Source organism: Haplochromis burtoni, unplaced genomic scaffold (assembly GCF_018398535.1).
Source record: "Haplochromis burtoni strain Fernald_Lab_line unplaced genomic scaffold, NCSU_Asbu1 Contig_129, whole genome shotgun sequence".
Taxonomy (NCBI): domain Eukaryota; kingdom Metazoa; phylum Chordata; class Actinopteri; order Cichliformes; family Cichlidae; genus Haplochromis; species Haplochromis burtoni.
Genome location: NW_024582490.1, coordinates 505,417 through 520,890, shown reverse-complemented (window position 1 = coordinate 520,890; position 15,474 = coordinate 505,417). Strand labels below are relative to the sequence as shown.

The 15,474-nt window shown below is 41.2% G+C and overlaps 1 protein-coding gene across 1 annotated transcript; it reads right to left on the bottom strand.

Annotated features, from left to right (window-relative positions):
- Positions 1–923: 923 nt before the first annotated feature.
- nudt4b (nudix (nucleoside diphosphate linked moiety X)-type motif 4b) lies at positions 924–12,971 on the bottom strand. Its single transcript, XM_005930413.3, has 5 exons — positions 12,475–12,971; positions 3,432–3,542; positions 2,533–2,577; positions 2,289–2,376; positions 924–1,592 (listed from the first exon to the last, which is right to left on the bottom strand). Exons 1-5 carry the CDS (start codon positions 12,571–12,573, stop codon positions 1,372–1,374), a joined length of 564 nt encoding a protein of 187 aa, XP_005930475.1. The 5' UTR covers positions 12,574–12,971; the 3' UTR covers positions 924–1,371.
- Between the last annotated feature and the right edge of the window lie 2,503 nt (positions 12,972–15,474).

Genomic DNA, 15,474 nt, shown 5'->3' with positions numbered 1-15,474 from the left:
TTTTTTTTTTTGGGCCAAAGGTTGTGTTGGAAATGGTAAGAATTATCACAGATTAAAAATGCACTGTTTCTTTCTTTGAATCAAACTGTCACTGGATCATTTTACCTTTGCTTTGCATCACTTAACTCACTGATCCAGTAGATATTCCCCCCTCCCCCGGCAGCATTGAATAAACCAAGACATTAACAGATCAACAGGGGAAAAAAAAGAAAAAAAAAAAGTCATTGTAAAGTCATTTGATGCATTAAATGCAGCCCTATGCAAACACAGGACAAAGCAATCATAGTTTATGTGGAAATGTAATTAGTGGACAGTTTCTTCAAACAGCACCACGAGACAAGAGAGAGAAAACTGCTGCTGGTTAAAGGAAAAGCAGACAATCATTCAATTGTTTTCATTCAGCATAAATCACAGCAATGCACTTCCCTCCCTCCAAGCATCTCAAGTTGAGCCCGGCCACACGACCCCAGCAAGGTCGTAATTTGCACTTCTGAATACTTTTCAGTGGGGAAACACTGAGCACTGATAAAAAGGTATGTGGTCATAAACTGACATCAGAGCAGTGTTTGATCAGTCAAGGTTGGCTGACACTCAACTTCGCAGACACTGGCTCATGTTTAACTATAAACACAGCAGTGCTATCATTCTGTGACATGACCATGGCGATCATCATATCCAGTTTAGGCTCACTGAGGTAGAATCTTTTTTTTTTTTTGTTTTTTTTGTTTTACAGGTTAATGGTTAACTGAAATACTCCAGTACCTTCACTCCAGCTGCATTTGTTAACACCAACATCCAAGTTTAAGTGAAAATACTCATTTAGATCAATTAACTGTATTTTGTCATTAGTTAATGGTTAACATGGTGGAAAGGAAATCACGCTTTTACATTAAAATGCAACTTGTCCGTCTCTTACCAATTAACACTGTCGACTACGCTTTATTAGAATTCACGCAGCATATTCGTTCAAATAAAATGACATAAAAAGGACCATCAGTGAAACAAAACAACCCCAATACCACATTCATACAAAGTTTCTGTAAGGCATTCCTTCACGAGGTCACTCGTACCAGCAGAGTCTGCAGCTTCTTCGTCCCAAACTTCAGCTCCTCATTCTGACGTTTGCCAGCAAAAGAAAAGTGTTCGATTTAGCCACAATCACAGTTTCTCTGCCAGAGTGTTCCCAGCTTCTCCTGCTCAGTCTTTAACACGGCTCTGGCAATGGCTTTGGTCTGTCCTGCAGCTAAGATTAGAAACTATACATACAAGAAGAGCCACAACTCTGAAAAAGTCTTTAGATTCATGCACGAGACTGTACAGACTTTAGGTGAACTGTCTCAGCTAGACAGGACAGGAGGTTGAGTTGCAGTCCTATCTGCAGGAGGAGCCCAGCACGCTGCCCGTCGAGGGTGTGGTGGGTGTAGCGCTGTAATGGGGGTAGTTGTCGTTTGATGAGGGGCTCGGGAGGATGGAGTTTCCATTGGTGGGAGAGCAGCTGAGCTGGAGCCTCCGCAGGTACTCGGCGTGAACGGGTTTGTGGCTCTGCAGCACTTTGATGGCTTCTTCCACGGTGAACCACTCCCGCTTACGACCTGCAGAGGGAGACAGAGAACTGAAGATCAGCTTTTCTTAATCACCAGCAAAGTGCACTGTCACACAAACTGTAACTTTTGTGCAGAACAAGCCACGTAACCCCTTCTTTCCCTTTTCCACAAGCTGATTTGACTTCATATCAAAAGACAAAGTGGACTGTGAGCTTTAATAGCTTCTGCAGGTTACCCCATTTTCACTTGTTAGAAGAAAAAAATAAATAAAAAACAGAGGCACTGGATTGAAACATTTCACAGAATGTCACAATGAGGCAAACAACTTGCATACTTAATAAGATGCATTAAAGTAGGGTGAAGATACAGTATCCATCTATATCTATAGTATCTTGAAACTCAAATATATATATACCTGAAAACCTTCAAATATGCATGTACAGACCAAACTGACTTATGCTATAAAGGTTTTCAGAGTTCAAAGCAAGAACAGAGGGGATACATTAGGCTTTGGATTACACAGACTGGATACTGACGTCCGCCGCACTGACAGCTGTAATATACTGCAGCTAAGTACCACTGCAGTAATGATCAGTGGCCTAGATTTATAGGCACCTGTTGTAACTGCCAGTGTGGTTTCTGTGCAGTACTCTAGTCTTCACATAAATAAAAAATACAGAGTATGGTGTAAGCAGCAGCACTCAAAACCGCAAGTATTGATGCTTAAGGGAAGCAAAACTTTACCTATGTTGACAGAGTCTTCCCAGTCCTCGAGGGTTTCCGTCACAGTCAACACGTACACGTACGTTCGGTGCTTACGATCTTGGTTTTGCTTTAAGGATCAGAGACAGATGTATATTTAATTACAATGCAGCGATGCAATAAATCATGCAATTCACACCTACATTTATTTGCCAATTTTAAAGTAAAAAAAAATTGCAGATTTTATACAATTTGCACATTTTGTCCTGTCCTGTGAAAAGCTTACCTCAAATACACCAAGCAAGCGTCCTAGTTTGCCCTTCACACCGGCCTGAGGAAAAGATAAAGGAGAAAAGAAAATCATTCATTTCTACTGGCTGTAGTGTTTGGGGAGCACAGAGTATACTTCTTTGTTGGAAGGCTCAAGTAGCTATGGCCTCTGTAGAAGATCAGTCACAGAGATGAATAGAAAGTGAAAACAACAGAAAAGCAGCGTTCTGCATCAACACAGTGGGAACTGTGTCGCGTTTCAACATTCAGGACAGTCCAACAGATAACTGCCCACAAATAAAGAATACATATATCAGGACTGAACAAATTAAACCCCTATGACAGTTTTCGCAGAAACTAGTAGCAAAGCTACGAGCTACAGAGTTAAAGGTCGACATATAACATCAATATAAAAGATTTCACTGTCATTTATACTGTACTGGGTCATCACCTGGGTAAGAATACAATAATAATAAAAAGAAACTTGCTTGAATTCTGCAGATTGTTATTACAGTAATATGAGAGATTCCCTTTCATAACAGTCATTTTATTTATTCAGATGTACTGTGTTCTGTTCACAGGCCTCAAATTACTGTTAAGACATATGTCATCTTCTCAAGTGTCAGTCTGCCCCACTGATGTGTCCAGAAGGAAAGGCTACAGGGTTTGTGAATGCACAGGAATCCAGTGAAGGGCCAAGTTTAGACCACTGACGTTGCTGAGAACACAAGGTTCTCAACCAGGGGGAACTCTGAAATACCATCAGGCTCCTCACTCACCCAGCTGCCGACACTGTACCCCTTCAAAAACCTCTCACCCTTACCTATAGACTTCAAACCTATTTCACTTTATAGACTTCAAACTTGACTTGTATACCGTAACATTAAAACAAAGTCAGGGCACAGATTTATTTACCTCCTCAAACACTTCTCGCACTGCTGCGCCACATGGCTCCTCCTCTGGCTCCATCCCTCCTCCGGGGACGATCCACTGGTCTGGATGCCGACTGCTGCTGACCAGCAGAACCTGTCAAAGAAAAAGAAAAACTTTAGGAAATGCAGACTGAGTTATTATTTTTACCTTAAACTCCAATAAACCAAAGGAGTTAAAGCACGCAGGAGCATACAGAGTTTCAGTGGCCTATATTGCAACTTGAGGACATGAATCATGACCCTTGGGACTCAAAACATCATAAAAAAAATATGACTGATGGTTGGAGTTGGCTTAGCGTCGCTCACAAGATGCCAAAGACAGGATTACACTCACTCGCAGAACTGAACGCAGACAGCTGTGGACTGTAGGGAGACACAGGTGGTCTTATTTCACTGCTTTCTGATCTCTTTAAGAGGATCCATGCACATTTAATGCTCTTAGTGGAGTGACTCCATGCTCCGTGGTGCATGCTTTTTTCTTACGAATGAGAAACACCAGATTCAAGACCACAAGACAACACAAACCAAGGCTCGGGAGCTACAAGCTAGTTCATAGATGGGATGATTGCTTTGTACCAAATTAATCAATCCAGTGTGGACTGATCCATTGTGGCCACCATTTAAATAAGGGACCAAGTGAAAGTACTTTCAGTGTAGTCCATATCCCCTTGACTTTATACAAAAGGGGTTTTTTTGTCACGCAGACAAATTGAGTTGCATAAAGATGCTACACACATTTAGATAAATATATATTTCTTTGAGCAAATAATCCAGTTTTTACTCCTTTATTTACTCTTTTTTTTCCCCCCCACCACTTCATGTGGATGCCCATTCTTGAAAATACTCAACCCTAATTAATACCAGTGTCCATGTGGTCCCGACACAACATGAACTCAGCGGACAATGCTTGTAAACTCAGCTGGGGGCCCCTAAAATTCTGCCAGTGCTCCCGAGCGCCCCGCTGGGGTTTGAATTACACGACAGTTGCAGTGTCCACTGATACGTACAGATCAGATGTGCCTGTGTGTGCGGTTTGCGGCAGTATCCACATAGCAATCGAAAGAAACACGAAAACAGCTGCTATGAACATTATCGCGTTTAGCATGAAGCTGTGTCACCATCATTAACACATACAGCCAACAAGTGTGTTTAAAAAAAATAAACAAAGCAGGATTCTGTCACAGTCTGATGGTTCATTTAAGCGTGATTCTAGTACATTTTAGCATTTTTCCTTTTTCTGTCATAATCCAGCATCGACAAACAAGCCGGGGCGCCGGTCAGGGCAAAGGGGCCACACAGTGAACGTCCATGAATTAGTGTGAGAAATCTGTGAGCATGTGCATGTGCAACAGATGGTGAACAACGCAACCTAACTGACTTCATATGCAGTAATCTGTGAGAGAAGTCAGCCTGTCGCTTAATCCCACCTCAGCTTTCGTATGGCTTCCCTTACGTTCTCTAATGGGATTGTGGCCGCGGCTACACGAGGCTTTCTGAGGCTCTTCTAAATTGCCTGGGCTGAAGACCAGACTGTCTGACTGATACGGCACATGACTGGAGCCCTATCTATCAGTTGCCAGCTGGTGTCTTGCTCACATGCCTGACTCAACCACCTGCTTATTCCCGGATTGCAGGTTAGGGTGGGGGTGATGGGGAACCGATGTTAAGTGCATGCGTGCAAAGATTTCCCTAGTGATGAAAATGTTAAGAAGAAGCATCACACAACAGATGTTTATGTTATGTGACAGGTGTACAGCTTACATAATGGACTGTAAATGACGCGTTAAAAGAAGAGGTATTTACACAAATAGTACAAGCAGCACTGGTGCAGGGCATGCCGTTCTCTCAGGAGGGTGCAAACTATAAGAAATGTGCAAAGCTGAACCTGGTAACCTGCCTCGGTAAGCTCCCTCAACAACAGGAGGGCTTTTGCCAGTGAGATCTTTTATTTTGTTTGTCAGTGTGCAGCAGTGATTTTATTTGTCCTCCTTTACAAATGTGAATGTCACCTGCCAGAAATCATTACTGTGCCAAGAGGTTCCACGCAGGCTCACCGACTTGGCGACTTCACGGGTGTGCCAAATGGTCCTCACGTCTTAACAGTGCGTGTGTGCTGAACTGCAGCCGGCGAGGATTAAGGGGAGATCGCTAAGCAGTGAGTGCGCGATGTATACAAAACACGGTGTTTCCGGGGCAGCAACAACGAAGCTCATTTTAGCGTTTAGTTGTAGTTGTTGAAGAGGAAATATTATTCATCCACCCTAAGAAAAGAGGGGTTGGGTCAATTTTGGAATGTAGAGACTGGAATCTACATTTTACAAACCATCTTTAATTAAAGAGGTTTGCTTCTTCACACTGCTCCATATTTCATACAGAAGTGCAGCAGTAGGGCACAATTTCACCTGTCCAATGCCAAATATGGACCTGCAACCTCTTTAGGCCATTCACCTACATTCAAGAATTTAGAGAATTTCCCAAACACAAGTCCTTTTGATCACAATAAAAAGAAACCATGACATGTTGTAAAAGAACTGCCAAAATATGTCCATTTCCTTTATATAATTATCATTATTACACTTTTATTTGAACCGTTTGTTCATTTATTTTCAGTAACTTGAACAGTCACGTGAACTGGTATTCCCGTTATCAACTAAAAATAATAATAATAATAATTATAGTATAGATTAACTAAGCTCCGCCTTCTGAGCTGTATAGCAACCCACCGAACAAAAAGATCAGTTAGTTAAAAAACAGCACACAAGCTACAATTTAAAGAGGCCAAAAACCCCAAAACAAAATAACTCACACCTGGATGGCAGGTCAACAGTCAGCTGATGGTGAACTCTGAGCACTGAAAACCCACTTATGTTCAGAAAGAAGGTCGGGCTAGAGGAGAGGCCTCTGGGCAGAGTTATTACAGTTCCTCCAATTTGATTTTTTGTAATTATAAAAAAATAACAAGCAAAACTAGACCGATTTTTCCAGGGTTAAGAAGTCAAAAACAGGCAGGGTATTTTAAGCCATCAAATGACTATATAAATAAACTTTACTTACTTAAAATGGGTCTTTAGGGGCAGAATAAGCACGTAACCAAGATTGGTCAACATACAGTTCAAGCAGGGAGTCTTTCTTACCTTAGTTAACAGAAGCTGTTATTTTGCATAACATAAAAAACTGGAAGACTAAGACTGAAAACATTTCCTTCATGTTTGTATTTTATTATAGTTTTTTCCACCAATATGTATTTTTACTAACCTTTCCTTACACTGTTTACATTATTTGGTTTACATATATGTTTACTCTCTAGCCATAAAAAAAGAAGAGAAAAATTGCCTTGGGGGAGGGACAGTTTACTGCTTTTTTCCTCCTTTGACAACGTAAGAAATCATAAAAGCATATTCCAAGTTTTAATTCTTTTATAGGAGAAGGAAGATTGACAAACCTCCCTAAAGGTGGCAGGGCAACATTATTGATAATTGATGTACCACATGCATGTTAGTATCAAAAAGAAAGTATTGTTTGGTAAATATATGCCAATGGTGACACTACAAACAACAACTACAAAACCCTTGTGAAACCTTACAGTGTAATCTGGCGTGCATCTACCTGGAAATGTAAATAAATGAAAATGGAACAAATGGAACTATTGTGACTGGCCTGTTCGAGCCTATACATTTCCATTTGCTTTTTCGCCACAGTCTTTGATCAATGAGACAAGATTTTCCGCCCTAACATGAGGAATAATAATCAAGCTTCGATAGAAGGACTCACATATGAGGGACATCGCCAAACCAAAATCACTGAAATGGATGTGAGAGAATTTACAAAGAGGCAAAACATGAGGGACAAATACGTTAGGGAAGGGGGGGAAGGAAAAGTCCTAGGATTTTATTTGTTTCTATCGTGGCTGGCATCACATATAAAACAGTGGGATATGACCACAAGGTAATTAACGCCATGCACAAGCATGAATGGTTACATAGCTTATGACATAACCCCTACAAAGATTCACCACAGAAATCCAAATCAGCCATAAGACATGAACTGTTTGGGCACTTTGTAACTTTTTGCATGGTGGATGCAAATTTAGCAGCAACTTGCTCAGAGTTTTTACCATGTACATATAACACTGCATGTTTACCAGTGGCATACCACTTAGTGTTCCACCAGTGTGAAAAAGGAAACAGGGTGTGTGTCTATAAGCCTCCTCTGGATAGCGAAATACAAAATGAAATACACATGAGTCATCTTTAAAGACTTCAATGTCTTTAAAGTCACTGATTACACAACCTCTCTGAACACTAGTTAACTTCATGAATAGGCAAAAGATTTTCAGAACCACTATTAGTTAAAAACAGAGTCTGTCTTCTGGCATGGCCTCAAAACGGAGACAGCAGGGAGGAATATTCTGGAGGACATAAACACCTCCTCCCCATGGGGAACTGCCTGTAGCTGTCAAATAAAGAAGGCTCCACATGCCAGGCAGGCAACCGGAGGACAGAATGATGTAAAGTCACAGACACCAAAGAAGAGGAGCGCAGGAGACATGATTGATGGTGCTGAGACATTAATATAGTGGCTGCATTATACGACAACTAATTAGAGTCATAAACAAGCAACTTCGGAGGAAAACGGCACAAAATGCAAATGCAGAGAACACATGCAACTTCATTCTTGATGTTAAGACGTAGTGTCTTCTCACACTGGTAACCAGCCACCACCATTTCCATGATGACAGCATTTGTTACTTGCTGGGATACTTTCAATATCAAACCATGGGGTACAATCTGAGAAACAGAGGTTACTGCTAAAACTGTTAAATTCACTGTGTTAAAAGCCTCTGACGGCAACTGCTAGATTTGACATGGGGGTGGTGGCTTTCAAGAATACCATGTGACATCATCACCTTATAAAACTGCTTTGCATTTATATGGAATCATAGTTTGTGACACTCAGGTGAATGCAAGAATATATTCTTCAGTCTAAAGCGTTGATACTACTCCATTGCGCACACCTTTGAGTAGCTGTAGCTAGGGCTGAACGATTATGGAAAATAATCTAATTGCGATTTTTTGCCCCAATATTGCGATTGCGATGCGATATGCGATTATTTTTTAAGGTCTTTGTCTTCTGTATTATTAAACAAAGACAAGCAATACATCATATAGTATGGCCAATACTATATTACATTAATTTTAAACTGTTCTTTCCTGGAAGACAGACCTCTGTTATGATGACATGAGGTGATGCATGAATTGATGACTGACATTTTTATTTAACTTCTTCAATCACAACAGTATATTTGAACATACACAATAGTTTATTTTTAGCTTACAAACATCTGAGCATAAAGTGCTGACAAGGAACCCTGGTGTAAACATTAAAATGAAAGTCAGTACAATGTGCAGATTGCAGAAATATACATAAAAAAAATCAGTGGCTTTACCACACTAGCCTTAACTAACTAGCCGTAACTAGCCTTCTGATTAGCTAATCAGAAGGCTAGTTCTGATTAGCGTCACCGCTGTCTCGGTGGAGTTTAATAAACTCGGCCGTCTGCTTCTTGCTATCTAAAATATAACCAGACACTGGTGTAAATTCTCGACTGTCTCATACTTCTGTTTAATAAGTTTTCTGTTTGACGTTTAGTCAGCTGTGTGAAAACCAAGGAGGAACCCACCCGGGGGATTAATAAAGTTTTATTTTATCTAATCTAATAACTTTAATCTCAGCCAAACCGATTTACTCACGAACAAACAAAACACTGAAAAAAGCCCAACAATAACATTTTTAGGTTGTCTAAGTGACTTATATATTACGTTTAACCCGAGCAGCGAAACTCCGCGGTGATCTGAAAATGATGTGCCGGGAGTTGTGCCGTTCTCGGCCGCATCAGTAACCCTCGAGCTCCCGGCTAGCTGTCGAGCTGGTGGGTAGCAGACGCCTCTGAAAACGTCGAAGCACTTTTGCAAATATGGGATATCTTGATAAACCGAGCAGATATTTGATGTTTACACAACTACTTTCTCGCCTGAAAATATGTTAAAAGTTTATTTTGTGACCCAGAAAGATTAGTATGAGTAATTTTAAAACTTAGTAGCGGCCGCCATTGCTGGAAACTGGAGTTTGGCTGGGCCGCGCTATGAATTCTGGGATATGGTAGTAATTTGGACAGCCTTCGGCGCGTCGCTGTGACGTAATCGGTCTACAAATGCGGCCTCAGGAGGATGCAGCCCATGAATTTGGACATGTCCAGAGTATAATCGCAGCCTTTGCGGTTAGAAAATTGCACTTGATCATGTCGCGATATTATTGCAAATGCGATATATCGTTCAGCCCTAGCTGTAGCTCAGGGCCAAACAGCCAAGTAGTTATTCCTGTTATAGTTCTGAGATGTTAGCTTAAACTTCACCACCTGGGGCGCACTGTAATGTAAATTCTCTGCGAACAAGTCAGGTCATGGAGAACCCCCAAAACTGACCGAAGAGACCCTGGTGCTAACCATGAGATAATGGTAGGTCACTGGAACCCAAGAACTGAATCCTGGCTTAGACAAAAGGGTCGACAGAGCAGGTAGCTCCCCTTGTTTGATTCGCCACCAGTTTTACTTCCCGACACAACCCCTGAAGAGATTTTTGTCTGCATCTGGAAACGAACAAGTGACCCTTTGCTCACCGAGTGAATGTGTTAAACACTAAACCACTGGAAGCACATTAAGAAGGTAGACAACTAAATTAGCAAATCTGAGCAACTGTAGCTCTAGTAGTTGAAGATTTTATGGCCCAGCTAGAAAGTATTGTACAGGCCTTTCTGTTAGACCAACAGCGGCAGACAAAAGGCTGAAGAAGGAGGGAGGACCAAAGCAAAGCAAAACAATGAAAATTTCAGGCTGGAAAGCCAAAATGAACTGAAGGTGACTGTAAAATAGCCATATTGCAGCTTTGAGGCAGCACGGACATTACATAATTCAGTGAGCACACAATTTGATTGAATTATACCAAGCGACGACCACTGGGGAAAATAGTGCTGAAATCCTTTTACTATGATGCATCACATTAACCACATATGTTAGCACACTAACATATGTGGCTTTCCTATTACTGACATGTTTAGACTTAAAGTAGACACACATAAAAACACTGGCTCTTTTTGCTTAATTATTCGTTGTGACAACTTAGCACTGTGGTGATGAAATGTAATTCCACCAGCTCAACCAACTTGTCTGTCTCTTTGAATTGTCAGCTTCCCATTTTTCACGGTTCGAAGTTAAACTATTGCTATCACAGAGTCTCTGGCCTTATGGGCCCTGCTTTCTCCTTTCCCTTCCAAAACAAAAACAGCTGAGCAGATCTAGAGCTCCTGTTCCACCAGAGTTAGGTATCCAATGTCTACATGTCTATTTCTAGTGTATATGTGTTACTACAAAGCTTACACTACATGTGAATCGTCTTCAAAAATCACCATTAGTGCCAACCCAGTTACAGTAAGAGCATCACATCAGTTCTCTTACTTAAAGCTGAGTCATGTTTGTGGTTGCAAACCCAGACATGCTTGTTAAAGTCCTGAGGGTAGTAGTCACCTACATCCTTCTGTTGTCACAATATTACAGTACACTAATGCAAGTAAAAATGGCCAAACCAAAACAATTCTAAAGAAAGCAAAACTGCATCTCTGCACAGTATCTCTATTTCTTTTATGGCTACGCATTAAAAAAAAAAAATCTTACATAACAACAGCATACCACGTCCACATGTGCAAACAAGCAGATATACTGTTTGCATGCTTGTAAAATTCCTGATATGGTGTGTTTAACAGTCAAACACTGGAGAGCCTAGGCAGAGCTCTTAGTGGCTGTCTAGTGACAGCAGACAGTGATGTCTTTACTGCACATTGTGTAACACTTTGTTTATGCCAGGCCAAAAAACGGCTAAATATAGTCAAGCCAGAATATGCAGGGGAAAGCCTTGACTTTTGTCACTTACTGGTGAAACATTCATGCACGTAAACCAGTTAACCAGACCAGTTAGCAGACAGAGACATTATATAAGGTCCATTTTTACAGCTTTTGATAATTAGGGGGGGGGGTTGAAGTTACAAAAAAATATTGCAAAAAAGGGGGAGGAAACAGTCACCCCACAAAATAAAAAAATAAAATAGAAAGCTATGGTAGTTTAAAATCTGGCGGACGTCTCACTAAAGCCCTGCTTTAGGTTACCTTAAATCTCCTTTGAGGTGGGTCTAAAGCACTGCCCATCAGAGCCTGTCACATCCATTCATTATTTACATGTGATGGTCCCTTTAAATCCTAATCAACAGTATTGCTACGCAGCAGCCCGCCCAAGGCCGGCGGGATGCAGCATAACCGTGGCTGCTCGGTCATGGACGTTTACATTATTGTCATATTAAAATGACCTTACATCTGATAAATATATTTAGCAGTAGACCTGTGGCATATATTGTTACCCCCCACTCAGCCCACGCCACTGTTAAACCCTCTACTAAAGGAAACGTACAAGTGAGCGCCTCGCCCCCCTTCTGCTCGTTGCTTCAAGCTAGCGAAAAGCTAACAGGAAGTTACTTTCAAAATAAGAGCCCCGCCTTACTTGAGAGGGCAGTTTCACATTGCGCTGCTGCCCGTGTGTTTTATTTTGAAACAAACGTACTATTAGTCGTATGATGCTAGGTGAAGGCAGCTCGACAGCACCGCTTTTCCCCCCTTTTCTCTACGTGCTCCTCAAACTAGCCTAAACTGGATGGCCCAAGGCACATCAGCAGCACGCAAACACAAACCAAAAAGACAGCGGCTTTGCCAGCAAACACGTAACTACACCTAGTAGGCAACACCATAAATCAAAGCCCGTGTGTCTTATTACGGATCGTTGTGCGTTTTGAAAACGAGCATCCCTGAGCACTTTGAATGGCTGCTAGATGCAGATTGATTAGGCCACAAAGTCACAGCACACAAACGCTGCATACTGTTGATAAGATGCAGGAAAACAGCGTCACACTGGGATAACCTTTCTTACCTCTTCTTCACGTTCATTCTTGAAACACAGACATGCCGCTCTCTTCTTGAAACCGTCGCCATCGTATGTCCTGGTCTGGTTTGGTTTGAGCTTCATCATTGATTTGGAAATGTGCCTCCTTGAGTAAGAACCGGCAAAAAAAAAGCAAAATAAAAGAAGAAAAAAAGGTGGAGGGGGTGTCCAATTAGTCAACAGCACAGCCGCCGCATTGTACTGCTCTATGCACCCGATGGGCAGATCAGGAACGGAGGATGTATGAAAGATCTCGTCAGACAATCCTGGATTTAAGCTTGTCCTTGTGAAAATAAGCACAAATCAGAGCCTCTGATGTGTAAGTCAAGCCACCAGATGCTACCTGCGATCTCCAGTCGGCAGTATGTGCGCGCAGTCCCGCAGGTTGAGAGCTTATGTAGAGTGCAGCCTACACAGCACAGCCCTCCTCTGGATCCATTTGCGTATGGCCGCTGACTCAGTACAATGAACAAGCAGCCCGGAGTTTCGGAAATACAGATCACTCCTCTGAGGAGGGGATGAGCTAATTGGATGGGTTTGTGTAAAGTGGGCGGGGCTAGGCGTCTACTAAAACATAGATTGATACGTAAGTTTATTATTTTGTTTCCAGTAGTACAAGAGGGAGCTTTTTTTCAAACATCCAGTGTGTGTTTCCTGATGAGAATTTTAGCAGGTCCTGGGGATCATTTTGTTGCAGTGAAAAAGAAAAAAAATCATGCTGATTAGGACTGCCCCATATCCTAATCCAACAAAAACAAATCTTGACCAGGCACAGGTATATCTACATATTTTCTGGCACCTTCCACAGACGTTTCGTTTTTTTCTTTCTTAAAGCCCAACACAGACACAAATGCAGATGACATGACCTCAGTGTCCGCAGTAGCTACAGCCTTGATGTTGAGAACCGAGGAGGAAGTAAAAGTACTGTTTAAAATCTAACTGAATTAATGGATGACTTGTCCTTGACAGAATCTAATTCTAATAAAGTGAAATGACATTTTTGATCTTTTGAAGTATGATATTTTGATAGAGGACATTACTGATTTCTGGCCTTTACATTTTCCTGGTATTGTTCACTGACTCACTGATTTCTGATCTGGGATATAAAAGACAGACTGAAAGTTTAAAAGACCATCTTTTAAGGAAACACTCAAATTGTGAAATCCCAGTTTTAAATCCCCCAGATATGTGCTAATCATATTAGTACCAGACCCACCAGACCTGGAGCTCTCCTTGAATTATCATGGCTCGGCTGAGCAATACCACCTCTCAGATCCCACAAAGAGAATGGATTTACAAAGTATTTTCCATGATATAGTCAGCTGTGTCAGTTTTATTGAATTGGATTTTATGGGTTTCCTTTTACAGGTTCCACCTTTTGTACAGCCACATGTAAGAAGTAGACATTCTGTCTACTTCTATGTGCCTTACACGGTCTTCTTGCTGTAGTAAGTTGTTTTTCTAGTTCAAACGAACCAGCTGCTTAAAAACCTCTTAGATTTCTGCTTTTTGACAAAAGTGTGCACACGATCACGTACAACACATTCTGTCCAGTGTTGGGAAATCAGTGAGATACTCCCTGCTTTCACTGACTTTATGTCATTACAGAGGTCATATTCTGAGTGTGTTATTCCCACTCAGCAGGAAAACAAACATGTAGGTATCAGAAGTATTTTTCTGAGTTACTTCTGAAAACTAGAATTAGGCATCTTGATGTTGCAACTGTTTTTTTGTCAGAGGTTGTGACAGCAAACTCCTGACCTGTTCTTCCTGGGAAGACTATCAAATAGCAGTTGCTCTCGTGTACCTGTGGGAAGTGCTAAGTTATCAGCTAAGTAAATGTAGTCATTGTTTAAATGATGTCTTTTAAACTCACTCCAGATAATCACATTGCAGTCTAATGGTGACAGAGTAGAGCACGTGTGCTGATGGCACACATTAACTGAGGGGGAGCCTGGCCTCGGTTTACCTTTGACCTGCAGGCCAGCATGCTGTACGCCTGCAAATAACAACATCAAAAGCAAAGTCAGCTCCGGAAGATAAAAATCCATAAATTAATGAAATTGATCAAAGGGGAACCGGCACTGTGATATCCGACTTGTTTGTGAAGATTTGTGGAGATAGTCAAGTGAATCTTTATTCTGTCTTTAAAGTTTCAGGAGATAAATGCTGGCAAAATGAAATTGTGTATCATAGATCCCTTTGACTCTCAGTTTTCTGGCAGTTAGGCCTTTGTGTAGTCATTAGGTCAAATACTTTGGCATTAAAGGAAATGCTACTTTAGCTTTCACGTGGCTTGCCATTCAAGATTTCCTTCACTCCTGTACTTTCCCTCAAGATGTAACTTATGGATGCAATGCCAAAACATTGGCCTCATACATTCTTGTATCCCTCAGGTTGCACTTTATTTGTTAGAAACAGTTGGAGAAGGCTTAAGTTCTGCATCCACTAAGATTGCAAACAGACTAAATACTACTTCTGATGAACACTTTTATATTTAGCTTTTTAGGTTTGTCCATGGACGTCCTGATGTAGAATGATGTAGTAGAACGTGAGGCAGAGCCCTGAGATATCAGACCTCCAGACTGGATTCAGGAGACATACACTCTCTCTACTTCTGCACTCACATATTTTCACTTCCCATGTGTTTATAAACTACTACTGCATCACATTAAGATGTACCTCCTCTCTCTTATAATGTGTGTCAGAGGGTTCTTCCTGTTAAAAGTGAGTTCTTTCTTCTCACTGTTGTCCAGCGCTCTCCTCGATTTTTGGGGTTTTCTCTCAAATATGGTATGGCCTTAACCTTACAATATACAATCCCAATTTTTTTTTAAAGTTTAAATGCTGTATGAAAGTGTCAATAAAATCTCTTAAACTCATATTCTATTCACAACAAAAGATAGGAAGATAACAAATCTATACACTGAGAAAATGTAATGTAATGCTCAACTTTCCTGGCAGGCAGGTTAGTTCAGCACACAGACT